The sequence below is a fragment of the Trematomus bernacchii genome, unplaced genomic scaffold, assembly GCF_902827165.1.
Source record: "Trematomus bernacchii unplaced genomic scaffold, fTreBer1.1, whole genome shotgun sequence".
In the NCBI taxonomy this organism is placed as follows: Eukaryota; Metazoa; Chordata; class Actinopteri; order Perciformes; family Nototheniidae; genus Trematomus; species Trematomus bernacchii.
The window spans coordinates 15828188-15845288 of record NW_022987973.1 but is presented as its reverse complement, the minus strand read 5'-3'; the positions used below and the strand labels follow the sequence as shown (position 1 = coordinate 15845288).

The 17101-nt window shown below is 40.8% G+C and overlaps 1 protein-coding gene across 4 annotated transcripts in view; it reads right to left on the bottom strand.

Annotated features, from left to right (window-relative positions):
* The window catches only part of LOC117471172 (E3 SUMO-protein ligase PIAS1-like), a 44934-nt gene that overhangs the window by 17917 nt on the left and 9916 nt on the right, over positions 1 to 17101 (bottom strand). For 3 of the 4 annotated variants that reach the window (XM_034115988.1, XM_034115989.1, XM_034115991.1), the window contains exon 2: positions 6078 to 6561. In XM_034115988.1, the coding sequence (XP_033971879.1) occupies positions 6078 to 6561 (484 nt within the window). Of the gene's footprint in view, positions 1 to 6077; positions 6562 to 7858; positions 7880 to 17101 lie in introns of those variants that run through there. The other variant, XM_034115990.1, reaches the window with a different exon arrangement.

Below are 17101 nucleotides of genomic sequence, written 5' to 3'. Positions count from 1 at the left end.
AGAGGATTTCAAATATAACTCAAATATGATTTCATTTATGCTATTAGAAAAAAGCTAATCTTTATTGACAACCTAAAACATAGTGTTATTTGTCCTGGTTTGGTTTATTGACAACTTTTTTAATTGTTATATTTATAAAATACAACATATCATTCTTTGTTATGGATAGATATGATAACGTCTTGGATTAATCTCAATCTTTGTCCTAGGTGTTTACCCCTTTGCAGCCACTTTCAAAGGTAGTAAGTTCAAGGTCTGACTTTAAGAAATATAAAAAATTGACTGGTGTACAAAAATAGCCAGCAGTGTTCAAGCGTGCAGTTGGATGAACACAAGGACATAATAAGCTTTTCCCTGGTTTTACGTTATGTTGTGTTATTTCTGAGAACACATAACATTTATAAAGGACCACTGAGTAAAAATAAAATATAATTCAGGTTTGGAGAATTATTAAAAACACTGATTATTAAATGAATTCATAATCTATTAATTCAGTCTTTGTGTGGCACTGGGGCGATAATCAATTTAATATATACAACATAACTAAATGCAAATAGCATTAAACTTTTATTTTTTTATTAGACATGTTTTAAATGACACATAGCTGGTGTTCGTTTAACTTAATATCAAATAATTATTCAGATCCATAAAGTCTCAAGAAACGTTCACTTATATAAAAAAAATGTAATGGGGTACTCCAAAATAGGTCTGCACGCATAAGTCGAATGGTCTTTTAATTGAAGGATATAAAATACATTTTCAACTATTTTAAACATCAATACAATGCTTTTTCCATATCTTATGAATGTCCTGTGACATTATTTTGTAGCAAATTGAATACAATTGAGTTTTATACTTTTAATTAGATAAAACAAGCAATGAGAAAGCAAAACTATGAATTTATCAATGAAGAAAAAAATAATAGACGGATTCATTGATAATGAAAATACTGGTTAGTTGCTCCCTTACAAAAAACCTTATCAAATCCCCCAATGTAAAGGCAAACCGGTTGTGTCAGTGTAAGAGTTTGTCTAAGGCACGAGAGATAATAGTACGTTTTGTGTTCACAGTGTAACTGACAGGCAGATGGCAGTGTGCTTCATGACACCAGTTAACTGTATGTAGAGCTGAAGATAAGATACTCCCTGACCGGAATAGAAAACCTGTGAGGGTCCTGCAGCGGAGAGGCAACACACACCGCTGCCTAACATTAAAGAACAAAGTAAGCGATATTTAGCATTATTGGGGAATATCTTTGTGTAAAAATGTTTGGGGTGTTATGGTAGCACTGGTAGCACTGGTAGCACTGGCATCACAAGTTCAGTAAATGGGAGGAAAAATAACCCAAACTCAAAATGGCCCTGAAAAATTAGGTACTAGCAGAGTATCAGAATGATAAGTGTAGTTAGCATCTTTGATTTGTGTATCTTGTTTGTTAGCATGTTCACTTGTAACTGGCAGTGACAGACAGTGTTAGTGGATGTGATACATAAACAATAATATTCAGCGGATTTTTGGGTGGATGGTGGAAGGAAGCTTGAGGGTCAGGTTTACATCCAAAACTGCCCATTACTATGTTTGCCTAGATATCATTATGCTAATGCTAATTGTTGCTTTCTGCGCTGAGGTTTAACGCTTTTTTTGCCACTGTGGTGTTGAAGGCACAGGGTTTTCCTGCCAGAATGTATCGCATTTGCAGATCTAACAGTGATTGGCTTTTGAATTTGTGACATTCCTGATCTAGTTCGACCTGGGTGCATTTCAATCTCAGATCAAGTGTAAATAGTCAAGGTCAGGCATTCTAAGCGGAATAGGTGTAAAAGAAAACACATTTTTAGTGGATAGGATATTAACCATTAAAACGCTAATGTCTAGTTTTCAAAAAGGTTATTAAAGTTCGACATAAAACAAATAAAATCATGGTCTGACATCTTTTTCCAAACACTTGATTAGACAGATTTCAGATTTTCTTCCATTGTGTGAATATCGCAGCAATCGTCCCTTAAATCCATTATGCACCAAATGCTCATCAAACAGAAAATAGGCTGGCATCCTTTTCCTGAAGATATGGTGATTACATCATGTATAATTCATGCCCTCCACAATGATATCCATAATGAGCACAGAGCCATAGTTCTCTATGGAGGATGGATAATGATGGAGAGTTCAACCAGTGAGGTCGCCATGGTAATGAAGCAGTAGCTGGTGCAGCCGAGACCACTGCCCAGTTTAGACTGGCAGGGCTCGACTGGAGGCCGGCTAACCTTCATCCCACAAACTGATAAGACTCAGCAGAGAGCACAAGACTGCGAGGGAGGAAGGGGGGGGGGGGGGGAGGTAGGGATAATGACAGGGAGGGTGGGAGGATGGTGTGAGAGAGATAATAACTACAATTACATACACACAAGACACCAGGTTACTGTGAGAAGTCAGGCAGAAAATCTGAAAACATGTTCACATGCATGGCGATTCTACAGCTACTATAGATCTGATTCCACATTTTCCCCCTCTACAATGTTTTTTAAGTTTATTAATGATATACGCTGCTTCAGCTCCATGAGTGTGTGAGAAATGGTTCTGCAGCGAGAGCACGGTTTTCTTCTTACTGTGCATGTGTGCAATACTGTAGGCATAAGGTATTTATAAAGAAAATTCCAACATGTCAACATGAGAGGAATCTGCAGGTTGAAGAAACAGAGCTTCTGTCATTTGTATAATTGACCATTTTGCCAGGGCATACTGTTTTGCTCCTGTACTGTCTTCTCTTCATTTCTTTTATGCCAAATTGTGTACAAACATAAAAGCATTTTCTATTCCATTTCACATGTGAATTGTATGAATAGCCTGCAGTTCAGCTGTGGAAACAGACTTCCTCAGAGTTGTGGTTTAGATTTAGATGCAAGGACACTTTTGTAAAAACCCTGTCAGAATTGTGGTTAAGCACATACAGGGCCAACACATCAGCTTTCTCCAGCAACAAGAAATGATATCAGCAAGCAAGTGGGGGAAGGGAGTCAGGGAAAGAATGAGAGAGTAAGGGAGAGAGAAACTGGAGGCAACACAACAGGAGAGTCAATGGTGGAGAGACGGGGAGAGAGGGAGTGTTGTAGAGCAGTAATCAGAAGATCATAGAAAAGTAAACAAGCAAAGAAGGCGGGGGAGTGTGTGAAAGAGTGTGTGAAAGAGAGTACTACAGCAGTGTTATAGCAAGAGCAGAACATCTCTGCCCATGAGGGGCAAATTAAAATGAATCAAGGGGTTTCATTACTGCTCTTCATTATTAGGAAGGATAAAGAGGGATTTTATTAAAGTACATTATTTTTTTAAGCTTTGTGATACGATGGGCGAGTTCCTCCTCTCAGTCTTTCTTTGGTTCTCTCTGCTTCTGCGGGAACAATGCGATCAGCATGCATTATTTATTGGAAAGTATGTCTGTGTTTTGAAAAGTACTGTATGTGCAGAAGTGTGCGAGTGTGTGTGTTTCAGCGTGTGTGAGACAGATGTGAATGTGCGATTCAGATTCAAATGAGGGGAGGGTGTGTTTTGCGGGCACAGGTGTAGGTCTGTATGATTTCATCACTTTGCATGCAAATTCTTACAGAGGATGGCCGCCAAGTCCGAGAGAGAATGGAAGGCAGGGTGGGTGAGAGAGGGAGAGAGGGAGGGAGAGAGGAATGGTACATGTGCAGGAAATGGATGGAGTGAGGAAGGGGAAGAGGAGAAAGATGGGGTGATGGCAGAGCTGCAGGCGCTGTGTTTGTACATGCATCTGCAGGCAAATTAATCACAAGATGGTCCCATACTCCATTAAAATGCTAATGTAGGAAAATCGAGACATTTCCATTTATTTGCAATATATCCCAGAGCCCAAAGAGTGTGTTTGTGCTCAAAGTGGGCTGGGTACTGGATGTACATCTAATATAAAGACAAGTGCGAGACTAAGACTAAAAGTCTTTTAAGAAGTTAATTCAAGAAAATATTTAATATGGATATTTGGAATCACTGCAGTGATTTGCGTCAAAGCGTTTTTAAGTTGGAAAAGTTTAAGTGTATTTAATGAAGGATTTTAGTTTTATCTGCTTACTTGTTCTTGGTTTGACGCGGATTTCGCAATATTTGAATGAAAGTCTGATGACAGTTGGTGGGTTGTTTGTTTAGGGTTCTACCGTCAATCAAATCTGATTAAAGCACTCTCAAACTGTTCTGAGTTCCGACAGTTTAAATCTTAATAAATAATACCACATTGTGTTTTATTATTACATCTTTAGTAAGTTCTTCGTACAGTTATAATCTGAAGTTTATGATTCACTTCTTTACCTGCTAAACCATTAGTATAACATTGTTTGTGAATATAAACATTTTTGTAAGCACAATCAAGCACAAAAGGAGAGACAAAACCGTATGTAAAATATTTAATTTTAAACTTATTTAGGATCTTATTTTGGTGTCACTACAGCGGTGTGTTGTCACATTGGAGCAAGAAAGTTTAGTTCCTGCAGAGCCGGTGCAGAACTATTCTCTCAGCTACAGATTGACGGGGAGTGTCTCTGCTCTCATTTATCACTTAATGTAGTTTCCTAGGAGACGTGAATTCGCTGTAGATAAATGCAGTAATGTCAACATATGTTGTTGATGGTCTCCATGCAGAGATTCATTAATATTCAGTGGCTCCACACTGATGTTAAATTGGTCTCACAGCAGGAAAAATGTATGTTCGATTAAAATAGGACAATTCATCATGTGGCAGCGTTGCTTGTCCCACCCAAAGTTAATTCCAGCATAGCAGTCCGTAACAATATAAATATCAAAATAAAAACCAATATTCACCTATGATGCATACTGGCAAGAGTTCAGTGTCCAAACGTCACTCTTAAATGTACTACACATCTATAAAAAAGTTATCTATTTATATGATAAGTCAGTAAATGTTGGTTTCTTCCAAACACATTCTCTGCTGCTCATTAATGGAAATAACCAGCCAAGCAAGAAAAACCACTATTAGGTTAGAAAATGTGGTTGGCAAAATCATCCTCTTCTATTTAAAAATATTTTCACTTACACCTCTAATGAACCAACTGTTGCATCAGTTTACTCTGAACTCTTGTGGGGTAACAACAATATTGTACATGATATTGTTGCAGTAGCATTTCTGTGCCCTGTCAGAGCATTAGCACGCAGCACAACACAAACACTAACAGGGAGCCTTCTCCAGCAGAGCAGAAACACAAATATCAATGTTTTCTGAGGCTGCTGCCATGATTATTAAATTGATATAATGACATAAATATCCACAACCTTGCAGATCATATTTTCAGCATTTTCACACTCAGTGGATAATTGACGGTGAGGATATAGACCGGAAACATATGGAGAGAGAGAGGGAGGCTGAACTAATGTTCACGCTCAGCTGCAGTTAATGTTTTTGTTTGCGGAGTGTTTTAATGCATTTCTAAGAATACTATTCGGCTTACAAAGCAGCCATGTCAAGTCTGGCATCATGAAGCTATAAAAAAAACACTAAACTTTAAACAAATATATAAAAAAGTCTTATTGAGACAGAACCAACATTCTTGTTAACTAAGAAACACTGCATTCAAGACTTATACTAATTATGTAGGAGCCAAAATGCTACTTAGCCTGAGTTTGTTATTTGTATTATTATTATTTGTTTACGTCACTTTTATTTGTATTTGTTGAGCACTTCCGGCAATCGTCACATGGGTGTGGTTTGTGTATATAGGTCACCTGTTACATGTCAGGTGCGGATGACAGAGGGTGAGCTGAAATGTTCCTGTTGACCGTTTTGGTCCTTCTAAGTTATTGTTAGTTTAATTTTGTTTATTAAATATATTCAACCTTTCAACCTACAGCATGGACTTTCTCATTAAAAATGCGTCGCAGCATAAAGCCGAGCTTAGCCTCTCTGCGACTCAAATTTAAATGGGAATTGAGCCGCCACAAATTAAGTGCAATGACAAAGGGTTAAAATATGATGCATACATATTGATTGAAAAGTATCCATCTATCATTGTTCCCCATAAGTCAAGCTCACACACAGAACACACTGGAGCCCTCACCTAGACTGGTGGGCTTGATGAGCTCGTCCAGCAGGTCGTAGAAGGGCAGCCTCTGCAGCTTCACGTCCGGGTGGACCGGGTGCAGCGTGGAGCCGGACAGGTGGTGCGTCAGCCCCGTCAGCTCGTGCTTCCCGGGGCCCAGCAGCGAGAGGGGCAGTAAGGCAGCGGGCGACGGGGCTCCGCCATGACCCTCGTACGCCAGCTGTGTCAGGCCGGAGGGTAGTGCGGCGCCCCCCCCTCCCACCACGCCAGCTGAGGCCGGGTGGTGCGGCCCGGGCATGGCCAGCTCTGAATGGGACACCATTTTGGCTGGGAAGCGTCGTCGGTAGAGCTCTTTGACCTTCATGTGCACGGCGGGGCTGCAGCCGGCCTTCAGCAGGTGCAGCGCCTTGGTCAGAAGCTCGTGTTTGCGTCCGTGTTTGTTGCGCCCAGCGTATCCCAGCAGCACCTGCAGCTCCGACACTCGCAGGCTCATCACCATTTGCTGTGAGGACAAAGAGGATGAGAAATTAACTTTTGAAATGAGATTAATATAGGATAAAAAAAAATGTACAACACAACAGTCATTGAATTAGTCAGTAATGGATGTGTAGAGACCCCCAGTGCAGCCAGGAATACAAAGGGTGGTTAGACTCTACATACACTTTTCATAAAGACAGCTGATTCACAGAGATTTGAAAAAAGGTTATCCAGCTGCTGCTATACTACTCGTTTGGAGAAGTTCAATATGACACAAATGTCCATTTAAGGAAAGCAGGAACGAACCAGCAAGAGAATCAGAAGCACAGAGTTATGGTGGGGGGTTAGAACGCGTTAGAATTAATAAAGATATTCAACACAATGTTTTCTACATCAGTGCAACAGGAAATGAACGATATCCCTGTGCGTAGTATGGTGGCTACGTCAGAAAACAACTGTCCAGTCAGAGCACAGTATGTGAGTGCAACGCAACACACTCACAGAGCTGCAGATTTACGAGAGGCCAGAGCCTGCCTTCTACTACTTTGTGTGAGTGCAGCCGTACTCTGTGTGTCTTGGAGCAGTCTCAGGGAAGAGTTAGAGGAGATACTGAGGAAGAAGGCATTCAGCTTCTTCGCAAGTCCCCCCCCCCCCGCCACTGTCAGGCCGTCCAGGTATGGAAATAAATGGACTGAATTTTCAAATTCCTAATGAGATGGTTTGCATTAATATTACATTATATATTATATTATATATGTCGTTATCGGGCTCTACCTGCTCTAAGAAATACTAATTATATGCTAAGTCTCTCCCTATAGACATAGAAGCTTGACACAGCTGGCAGTTTGCCATACAGATGTTTAAACAAAAAACCTACACACACATTGAAAGCTTTTCTGGCAGGAAAGCTTTTTATTGCACTGGAATGAACACCATTCTCACACCAAGTCTCATTTTAGAACAGCCTCATTTCAATACATTTGTGTGAGAATCTGTCAGCTGGATCAGCACCTGTCCAAATACTGAACACACACCACTGACACTGGGAAGCAGCCCGCTCAATGCAGTACGTTTCTGTCTGTGTCGGAGTATTTTAAGTTACCAAGCTGGCCTGAAGGAGAGCTTGAGATCGGGGAAACATTATTTTTCTCTGATTCCTATAGAATGTAATCATACACACACCACAGGAGACAGTAAAGCAGGGGTCGTCACATCACTCACGGTAAAGCCAAAGAAGCAAAACTTACTAAAACTAAAAAGTGAAGATGAGAAGAAACCCACACTCAGTTTAATTGTAAGTCTTAAGGCCGCTACACACCAACCTGAGACCAAAGAACGCGTACCGAAGGCGTCCCGACTTTTACGTCCCGACTTTTACGTCCGCTACGTCGCCTGCATCGACTACGCCGCCCGCCTACGGACAACAAGACTTCAGTTGACGAGTGGCAATAACTGTCCTTACCAGCAGGCAGCGGTAGTGTGTATTCGTCATTCAAAAGAGGCAACAACCGGAAGACAGACTATACACCGAGAGAAGAAGAACAGGCTGCGTGATATAAACAAACAACAAATAGCGTCTGGGTTCCATTTTCACTCTCTCTCGTCGATCGAAAACATGTAAACATAAAAAAGAAACTCTTGCGTCCGGGTGAGATGAAAATGAAAAAGATTAACCGTCTGTGTGTGCCTTCTTAATCGTTTGTTTTGGTCCCTCACTTCCACTTCGCTTCTCATGCACTAACTCGCTAAGCTGAACAGCCAATCAGAGTGATTTCTTTGTCCCGACTTTCTTTGGCCTCCGATTCAACATGTTGAATCGGCCGCGGGAGGCGTGAAAAGGTGCCGTAAAGACACGACGGTGCGGGACACACCAACCTGAGTAGGGCGCCGCGAATGCCCGACTGCCTCTGACGGCCTCTGACTCCCAAAATCGGGTTGGTGTGTCAGGGGCTTAAGTTCAAGTATCAAGGTTCAGTCAGCGACCAAAGAAAAATAAAACAATACTTTCTTTAATTGTATTGTTTAACACAGTTATTTGATTGAAACAAAATACAGAGCCTAGCCAATAAAAAAACAGATCAAGCATACCAAATAAAAAGTGTAACGCACAAGATATTTTAGTTGAGGTGTGTGTTGAAATGAACCAAGAAAGAAAGCATTGACTCATTCCCTAGCAGCCCTCACTAGCCGACATGGAGCAGGTGGATAGCATTATGGCAAATTATAGCCTTGACACAGACCATAAAAAAAGCCAATCTTAACCGCGTTACTCAAACTAAAAACCTGGACACACATACTGAATGCATCAACGTTGGGATCCGCGCACACACACTGGGTAGCCAGTAAGAATGTCTTGGACAAACATCCTCCCTTCATCTCCTTTAATGACAGGGCAGGGATAGAAAAGCGCAGACGCACATAAACACACGCCCCACAAATGACACACACACAGGGCTGTTAGTGCCCAGTGTGTCAGTTTCCGGGTAATTAATTATACACACACAGTTATAATTGTTGTGTGCAGTGGTGTCCATACATAAGATGAAACCTTTAAGCTCTTTCTTGTTGTTTCATATAACCATGCATATTCCTTTTGGGTTACACTGAAGTGTTGAATTAATTGGCATTGTACATGACACATATACTGTGAGTGCTGTAGGCAATTTGTTGGGACCTTAGCATGGCAGCTACTTTGTAGACTTGTACAAAGTACCAAAACAAAAACACTTAGATGCAAAATTGCTTCTTTTGCATTGCTGGAACCGATTTGAATATAATATCGTTATATATCAAACATTGATCATAAACAGTTTTTTTAAACTCTTACCATCTGCTGTTTGAAATCATTCATCCATATCAGTACATCGAACCGATATGACGAAGGCATAATCAAATAATAATCAAACATTTGTTATCAAATTGAACAAACATAACTTTTTCTATCACAGTGGCTTTTTGATTTCTTTAAAGCACCATTTCATAATCTTTCAAATGTTTTTAGAGCTGTTATTTATTTGCAATGTTCATGAGGAAAAACTATAACTTCTGCTGTCTTACTTTGTTGTATCGTCTAAATGTAAAAAGTATAACCAATACATCTTCCAGTACCAAAACTAACTAACTACTTCCATTTTCAGCGTTGGGGCCCAGGTGTGAGAAAGACTTTCATTCTGGTCCCACCACAGAACGATCGTTTTGAAAAGAACTGAAACCCCCAAAATGTTGCAGGCTATGGTAAACATAGTTTTGCACATTTAGCTTCCTCCAAAGGGTATGCAATAGCAGAAAACACATTTGTGCTTCAGTTAACCTACAACTCAAAAATCCAATGCAAACCAAAACATTTTTAAGAAAAATGTTGGGAAATATTTATTTTTTCTCATTAATCAAAAAGTGCGATTAGAAAATGATAGTTAAATTGTTTCTGGATGGTAGGAGAGATGAATTACCAACAGGCATGATAATAATGTTGTCTTTTTCAATGACAAAATGTGGAGGAACTCTGTTTAGGAACACTAAATCAGCTAAATGTCTTCAGAAGATTCTGATAATTACAAAAGCATATTGCAAGCAGAAGATGGCGCACTGCGGTAATCAAACACTAACTAAAGAAAAGGGCCTTAGTCTTAAAGCACTTTCTCACAGCAGTAACAATACACAGCTTATGATGTAGATATTGTCCCAGATTCTGCTTTTATGTCGATCACTAACACCAAGGCCAAGGAGATGCCTACAAATGTGTTGTTTCCAACAGTCTAAAACGCAGTTTTATACAGTTACAATATACAGTTTACTATATGTATAAGACATGCATCAATCATTTACATTTAAGATGTGGGAAAACTGTGATTTTTGACAGGTTTGATGAAAAATATTATATAAAAAATGAATGAAATGTCAATATTGTTGCAGATACATATTTGGGTGAATTGACTGATCTCCAAGCCGCTGTTAGATTCCTGCACGGAGAAGAGATTTCAGACAACCTGGGCCTCAAACAAGCTGCACACTTCTCTACGGCTAGAGCAGAGGCTGCTGTTTACACACCACACACTGCATGTTGTGCACAGCTGTCACATATCCAAACACGCGCACACACGCAATATATGTAACACAATTACTAATCAGGACATAGACCTGTCACCTGTCCTTCTTCTACAGTAGGTCCCTACAGATATAAGCTAAAAGGCACATTCATGGAGGGAGAAGGAAATTGAATGTAACTCCGAGGCCTGAGCCGCACTGCAGTTATAAAAACATTTCAGTCAAACACAGACGCTCGTACAGCAGGAAGCTCCATCACAGGTGCAGCACGCAGGCAGCAGCTGTCTGACTGTGGAGTCCCAACATCTTGAGATATTCTTTAACTGAACATTAATTTTGATCATTCAATTTTATTGCCTGAGCCAAGAAGGTTTATCTGTTTAGTATTCCTGGACTTGACACACACAGTATAGGTGTAACTCTCCTGCTTGTGACATATATGGCCAGTCCCATGAAATATGCATGTTGTCGAGAAGAGGGTGGGAGAAAAATGATGACACAGACTGCCCACCATTACACACACACACACACACACACACACACACACACACACACACACACACACACACACACACACACACACACACACACACACACACACACACACACACACACACACACACACACACACACACACACACACACACACACACACACACACACACACACACACCACACACACACACACACACACACACACACACACACACACACACACACACACACACACACACACACACACACACACACACACACACACACACACACACACACACACACACACACACACACACACACACACACACACACACACACCATCATCATTGAGGAGTGGAGGTTTCTGAAGACATTCAACCATCTGACAGAAGTTCTGACGGAGAACCCCACAGCTTTGACATTAAAACCAACATTCATTCTACTGTCATTAATTGCATATTATTGCATTATATTCTCCTGCACTTATTAGTGAAGCTTATGAAGAAGGGAAACACTACTGCGTGCCTGGTTTAGACGTGACACTGATCAAAGCCTTCGAATAACAACAACAGAATGCTTTAAAGTAATATCAAAGACCTTGTAGTGCCACATTGTTCATATAGCCAGTGTGGCAGATGCTGCTTACTGATCTCGTGACAACATGAAAGTGAAAATCCTCTTAACTTGATTACATGAAATGTGCCCCTTTTTGTTTTATTCACAATAAACACTATCATGATTGGAGTGCACTGAAAAGGTTTTCGTGCTCTATTGGGTTGTTTGACTGGAATAATTTGACATGTAGGTGGGAAAAGAAGCTGGAACAAAGGAAGGAGGGAGGGAGAGAGGGGATAAAACACAAAGAGAATAGCTGGGGGTAACGGGGGGGGGTTTCTACACACACAAACAGCATGCAGACCAGTGTGGGGGTTTTTATAGCCTGAGAGGAAGTTTCTGCCTTGAAACTCCCAGCCTGTGACATTTTGCGCCAATAAACAATATCTCAATGAGACCATTTTGGTTGGCTAAGAAAAGCTGAGGATTCACTGTGTCCACCACAATGATATACTCGTCAGATTGGAAATGCCCATAAAAAACATTTGGACCAACATATGCTGCTAAAAATGAAACCTACAAAAACCCAGGATTATGAAATGTCCTCAGGCAAGTAAACCACTGCACCGAAATGTATTTAAAAATAGACACACGCTACCAGAACTCTCCAAAGATAGTAAATTCGACATTTCTATTAAAAGAGTTACAATCGGATGAAATCTAGCTGCAGAGAACAAGAGACGCCAATATATCAGAGGTGGGTGTCCTTAACTGACAAGACAACATTTCATATTTTGCATAGTTGGAAAGTTATAAATATGCACATTTATTAACACAAAGTCAAACTCAGAAGACACTAAATCATTCTCAGTCTAAGGCGCCGTTTACACGAGGAGAAAACTGCTTGTATCTGCATAGTTTCGCGTGCGTATAGCCCTATTATTTACACGAGGCCGATAGAAACTGACCCCACAAACAATAACGGGTCCCAAGGTGGATAGATTTGCAAACGAAACGCTCTGGGGGACAACCGAGTCCGTGTAATCACCTCGATACGAATATTTCCTGAAAAAATAGTGATAGCCCCGCCTCTCCTGCTCACTGCTGTAGCAACTATCAAAAATAGCTGTGTTAATTAAACGCACAAGGGGTTCTTGAATGAAATAATATTATAAAAGGCAAACCAGAATTGTTAACGCCCAATATACTCCTTAAACAAAATAAACAGAGTCAGATTTCATGCATTGATCCATTATATTGACAAAGGTGCGATCTCACCCGGTGTTTGTAGAGAATATCTCTCTTTCTGAGCCGTCCTCTCGATGCAATATCCACAGAGACGTGCTTCTTGGTCGGTCGATGCAATATCCACAGATTTGGTTTCTTTCAGTTAACTTCCCCGTTGCATTTATCCATATGCTGAGGAAATTACTATATCCCGCTGAATACCAGCAATCGCCACACACACTTCCTCCTGTCAGTAGCTACTGCTAGTGCTACTGCTACTGACCATGCTACAGATATTAGTGCAAAATCTACAGCTCCTCTACCACAACCATCAGCAACAAGTGGACATGGAGAATTACATGTTGCTAAATACACTGTGGGGCGTAAACAGAAGGGTAGCCATGGCAACATTGCTGCGGGGCTGCTCGGGCTGCTCTTCTTCTTCGCTTTTGGTGTATTTTGGCGGAAGTTACAGCGCCACTTACAGTCCCGGCATATGTACTACAGCGTTTCCAGCGGCCTCGTTTGAACAGACACGTTAAATGAAACGAATGCATGTGAACGGAAGACTTTTTTGAATACGCATACTGTGCATAAACGCAAACGTTCCCGTGTGAGTGGGGCCTAAATGATTGATGTGTTAATGTTGGACCCATGGATATACATATTTAGATGGTGAAAACTCTACCCAGAATCTACCTGCATACACCTATAGTTCTACCACTATACTCTAACAGGAGGCATCTTCTGCTTCAGCAGCAAGTTTCTCTGTAACAGTCCTATAATGAGTTCAATTCACCAGATGGATACAGAAAGAGAGGCTTTTTTTAACTCATGCTACCTCTTTTTTTCAGTGTTGGCTCTTTTGAATAAATTGAATATTCTCAGTAACCTTTTGAGGAAGTCAGGGATTTAAAAAAAAATTCCAACCAAGATTTAGTTTTGGTTCCTGAGCATTGTTACCTGTTCCTACTGAGGTCGTACTTCCATATACCTCAGTTAACCGTTGGGGGGGGGGGGTTTCTGGTGTTTGACCGGTTAGTGAGACGGGCTTCATTAGTTATTCAGGATAACAGGAAACACTTGTCAACGCTTGTGTGACTTACGGATGTAACAGGTAACTGATTAACTGGTCAAATGCCTAATGGTTAGTATTAACGTTTTTAAATGTTATTACCATTACATCTGTGTTTTGTTGTTACTGCCAGGGTGTCATTGTATTTAGGCCAAGTGACCTCTACTGAATGGAACAAAAATGATGTTTTATTTCACTAAAATGAATTAGTAGCCAAAACGTACTCAGTGCTTACATACTGTGCATAATGTCAGCCAGTGTGCAAAATAAAGTGTATGAGTGACAGTGAGTATAAAGGTAGAAGTAACGTTACAGCTGGGATTGTGGCAGTGCGTTGCGTCTACAGATAATTGTTTTGGAAAACAAATGCTGCAACTCCTCAAGACTAGGGTTGGACAATCATTTAGATATCAGATCTTATCAAGAGATACCAATAAGTTAAATATTTAGTCTGTCAATGTATGAATAGCAAAAGTGATGAATTATGGTAAACATACTATCTGCAGAAGAGATGACTTTACAATCAGATGGAGCAGTCGTCTCTTCTAAAGCTATGCAACTTTAACTGTCTTTTACCAAAAGCTAACTAAACTAATCTTTCCAAGAGGTTTTAATCAAATCATGTGATCAAACACAGAGGGAAGAGGATGGAATTAAAACCATGTTGGACTCCACAGAGCACTACAAAATTAAATCTGCGTTGGTCCTTGCAAACCATCATTTTTCACAAAGACAAAAAACAATTCAAAACAAATTGACTGAACATAAAGTTAACATCTTTTATCTCTGGGTCATGAGAAGTCCCATAACCCCTCCGACTCAAAGCTTTTAGATGCAGTGTTGTTTCTACCTCATGCTGTTTCTTTGTAATGCTTGCAGAGACATGTTGCTTCCTTTTCCCAAAACATCTGCGCTGACTGTGTTCAAACTGGCCCAAAACGGAGAAAACAGTGTTGGCCTAAATGGCGCCCAACTTGCATATCTTGATATCAAGGAGCTCCAACAGACACATTTCCATCTCTGTTGATCTTCTACTAAATGTCTATCTTTACATTACAACTTGAATACTTGGTAAGAAGCAGCTATTAGGCCTTCTTTTTCTCTTGTGAGGACCACAAGACTTCTTTCATCCAAAGACTGCTAAATCTAAAGATACATTTCTGTATTTCGTGGCAGTTTTGGCCATCTTTACTATACTTTGCCTGCATCAAACACATCACACATTGTTGTAGAGCAGTAGGGTCCCATTGTAAACGTCTATCTAGGCAATAACAGGTTGCAACATGATCAAATCACTATTTATAAATGAGTAAACGGGGGGTAAGATAATACAATATATCCTGTTTGGTCTGGTTTTAGTGTGAACATATTCACAAAATGTAACAAATAATTGTAGCGATGAGACTCTGCTAAATGTTTTGTAATAGTTGGTCGTGTTCAATTTGAGCTCAACTGACACAGTGGTATCTGCAGTCTCATATCTCTCTGTGTGTTTGCTATATTCTTGTCAGACTGGAGCTTGGTGGTGTGTGGGGTGTGTGGTGTGTGGTGTGGGGTGTGGGGTGATAATTTGCTGTGTCCAGAGCTGGTGAGAATGACTGATGGAGGGATAAAGGGAAGGGGGATGGGAGGAGAGAGAGACAGCAGCTGAGCCTCTAAACCCAATAAAATTCTCCACAGCTCTAGATGTTGCCATCAGTTTGCTGATGATTTTTGCTTTAAAAAAAGAAACCAATGAACCCCATCCATTGTTGCTATACATAAAGGAAGAGCTGTACCGTCCTTATACATCCAAAATAATCCAGAATCTTGACCTAAACTGACTGCCCATCACTGCCTTTGTCTGACCAACAACCCAACACACATGTATTTGGCTAACAGAAATATAAAGCAAGAAAAGCAACACATCCTCACATATGAGAAGCTGGAACCTTAATATACTTTCTTTTACTTTTGTCAATCCGATCCAAAGAAATGAATTAAAGGAGAGGTGTCATGGCCATTTCCACTGATCATAATTCCATTGTTGAGGTCTACTAGAATAGATTTATACTGTGCATTTTTCCAAACTCACATTGGTTTCTCATACAGCATCTCTGTAAACTACTTGTATTCACTGAATTTCACTATCTGCCTTTAACGGCTCGTTGTAGCTCCAAAAGCTCCAGCCCCCACCCTCCCTGTGAGCACAGTGTGCTCTGATTGGTCGGGACGTTGTGAATCGCGCTGAGCTCCGTGGAGGTGTTGTTTCCTTGTTTAGGATACATAGCGAAACACAGCCAAATTCATCCTGAGCACACACAAAGTCACATCCGAAGTAAAAACAATAAGTGTGGCTTGATATTGAGTAAGAAAAAGGTTGATAAACGCTGTGAGAATGGGTCTGCAGAGAGCATTTTACCGCGATCCCAACTGTCTGTTATCAGCCTGCAGCCAGGGAGGAGAAATCAGCAGAGCTGCCTGCTCCCTGCACACAGATGTGTGTGTGAGGAAGTCTGTGGATCGGTCAATTTGGACCAATCAGCGGGGGCTTAACGTAACGGCTCCGCGGACGTAACGTAACGGCTCTTCGGGATTGGTCCATTTCGTTCCAGGTACCGCTTGACATCATGCCGTACCCGGAACGAAATGGAAGACTCAAATGGGCAGTGACGTATCTCCAACGAGGCGTTTTGGGGAGGTATTTTCTGTGTTAGAGTTTTACTCGCTACAGGGTGTACTTTGAGGGTTTTGACTCTGCACACCGTTAACATGCATAAAAACCTTCATAACACACAAGGGGACGGGTAATAACCGGAAAAGCATGACACCTCTCCTTTAACTAATTGTTGAAGCTCTAGTTGTGGTCTTCCATTTTCTGTAAGCATACTTTTTTGGGGGGATTTTAATTGAACGATTCTTACCGAAATGCACCTTGGGATTTGTAGTTACCAGCGACAACAGCACAACCGGTATTGTTTTCACCTTGTGAGTCTGTGTGCGTGTCATTAATGCAAAATGTGCTCCCAGAGGCACTCAATGTAAAGGGAACTACCGCAGAGGCTGCTTTGAGTCATTTGCCAGGTGTTTATGTTTTAGTGGACAGACTGTCATCACGATGTGTAGCTGAGATTACAATTAAATTGGAGTTTGGAAATTGGTAATGTCCAATCGGTAGTACTGGAAGTAGGGGAGTATGAAGTGAAGG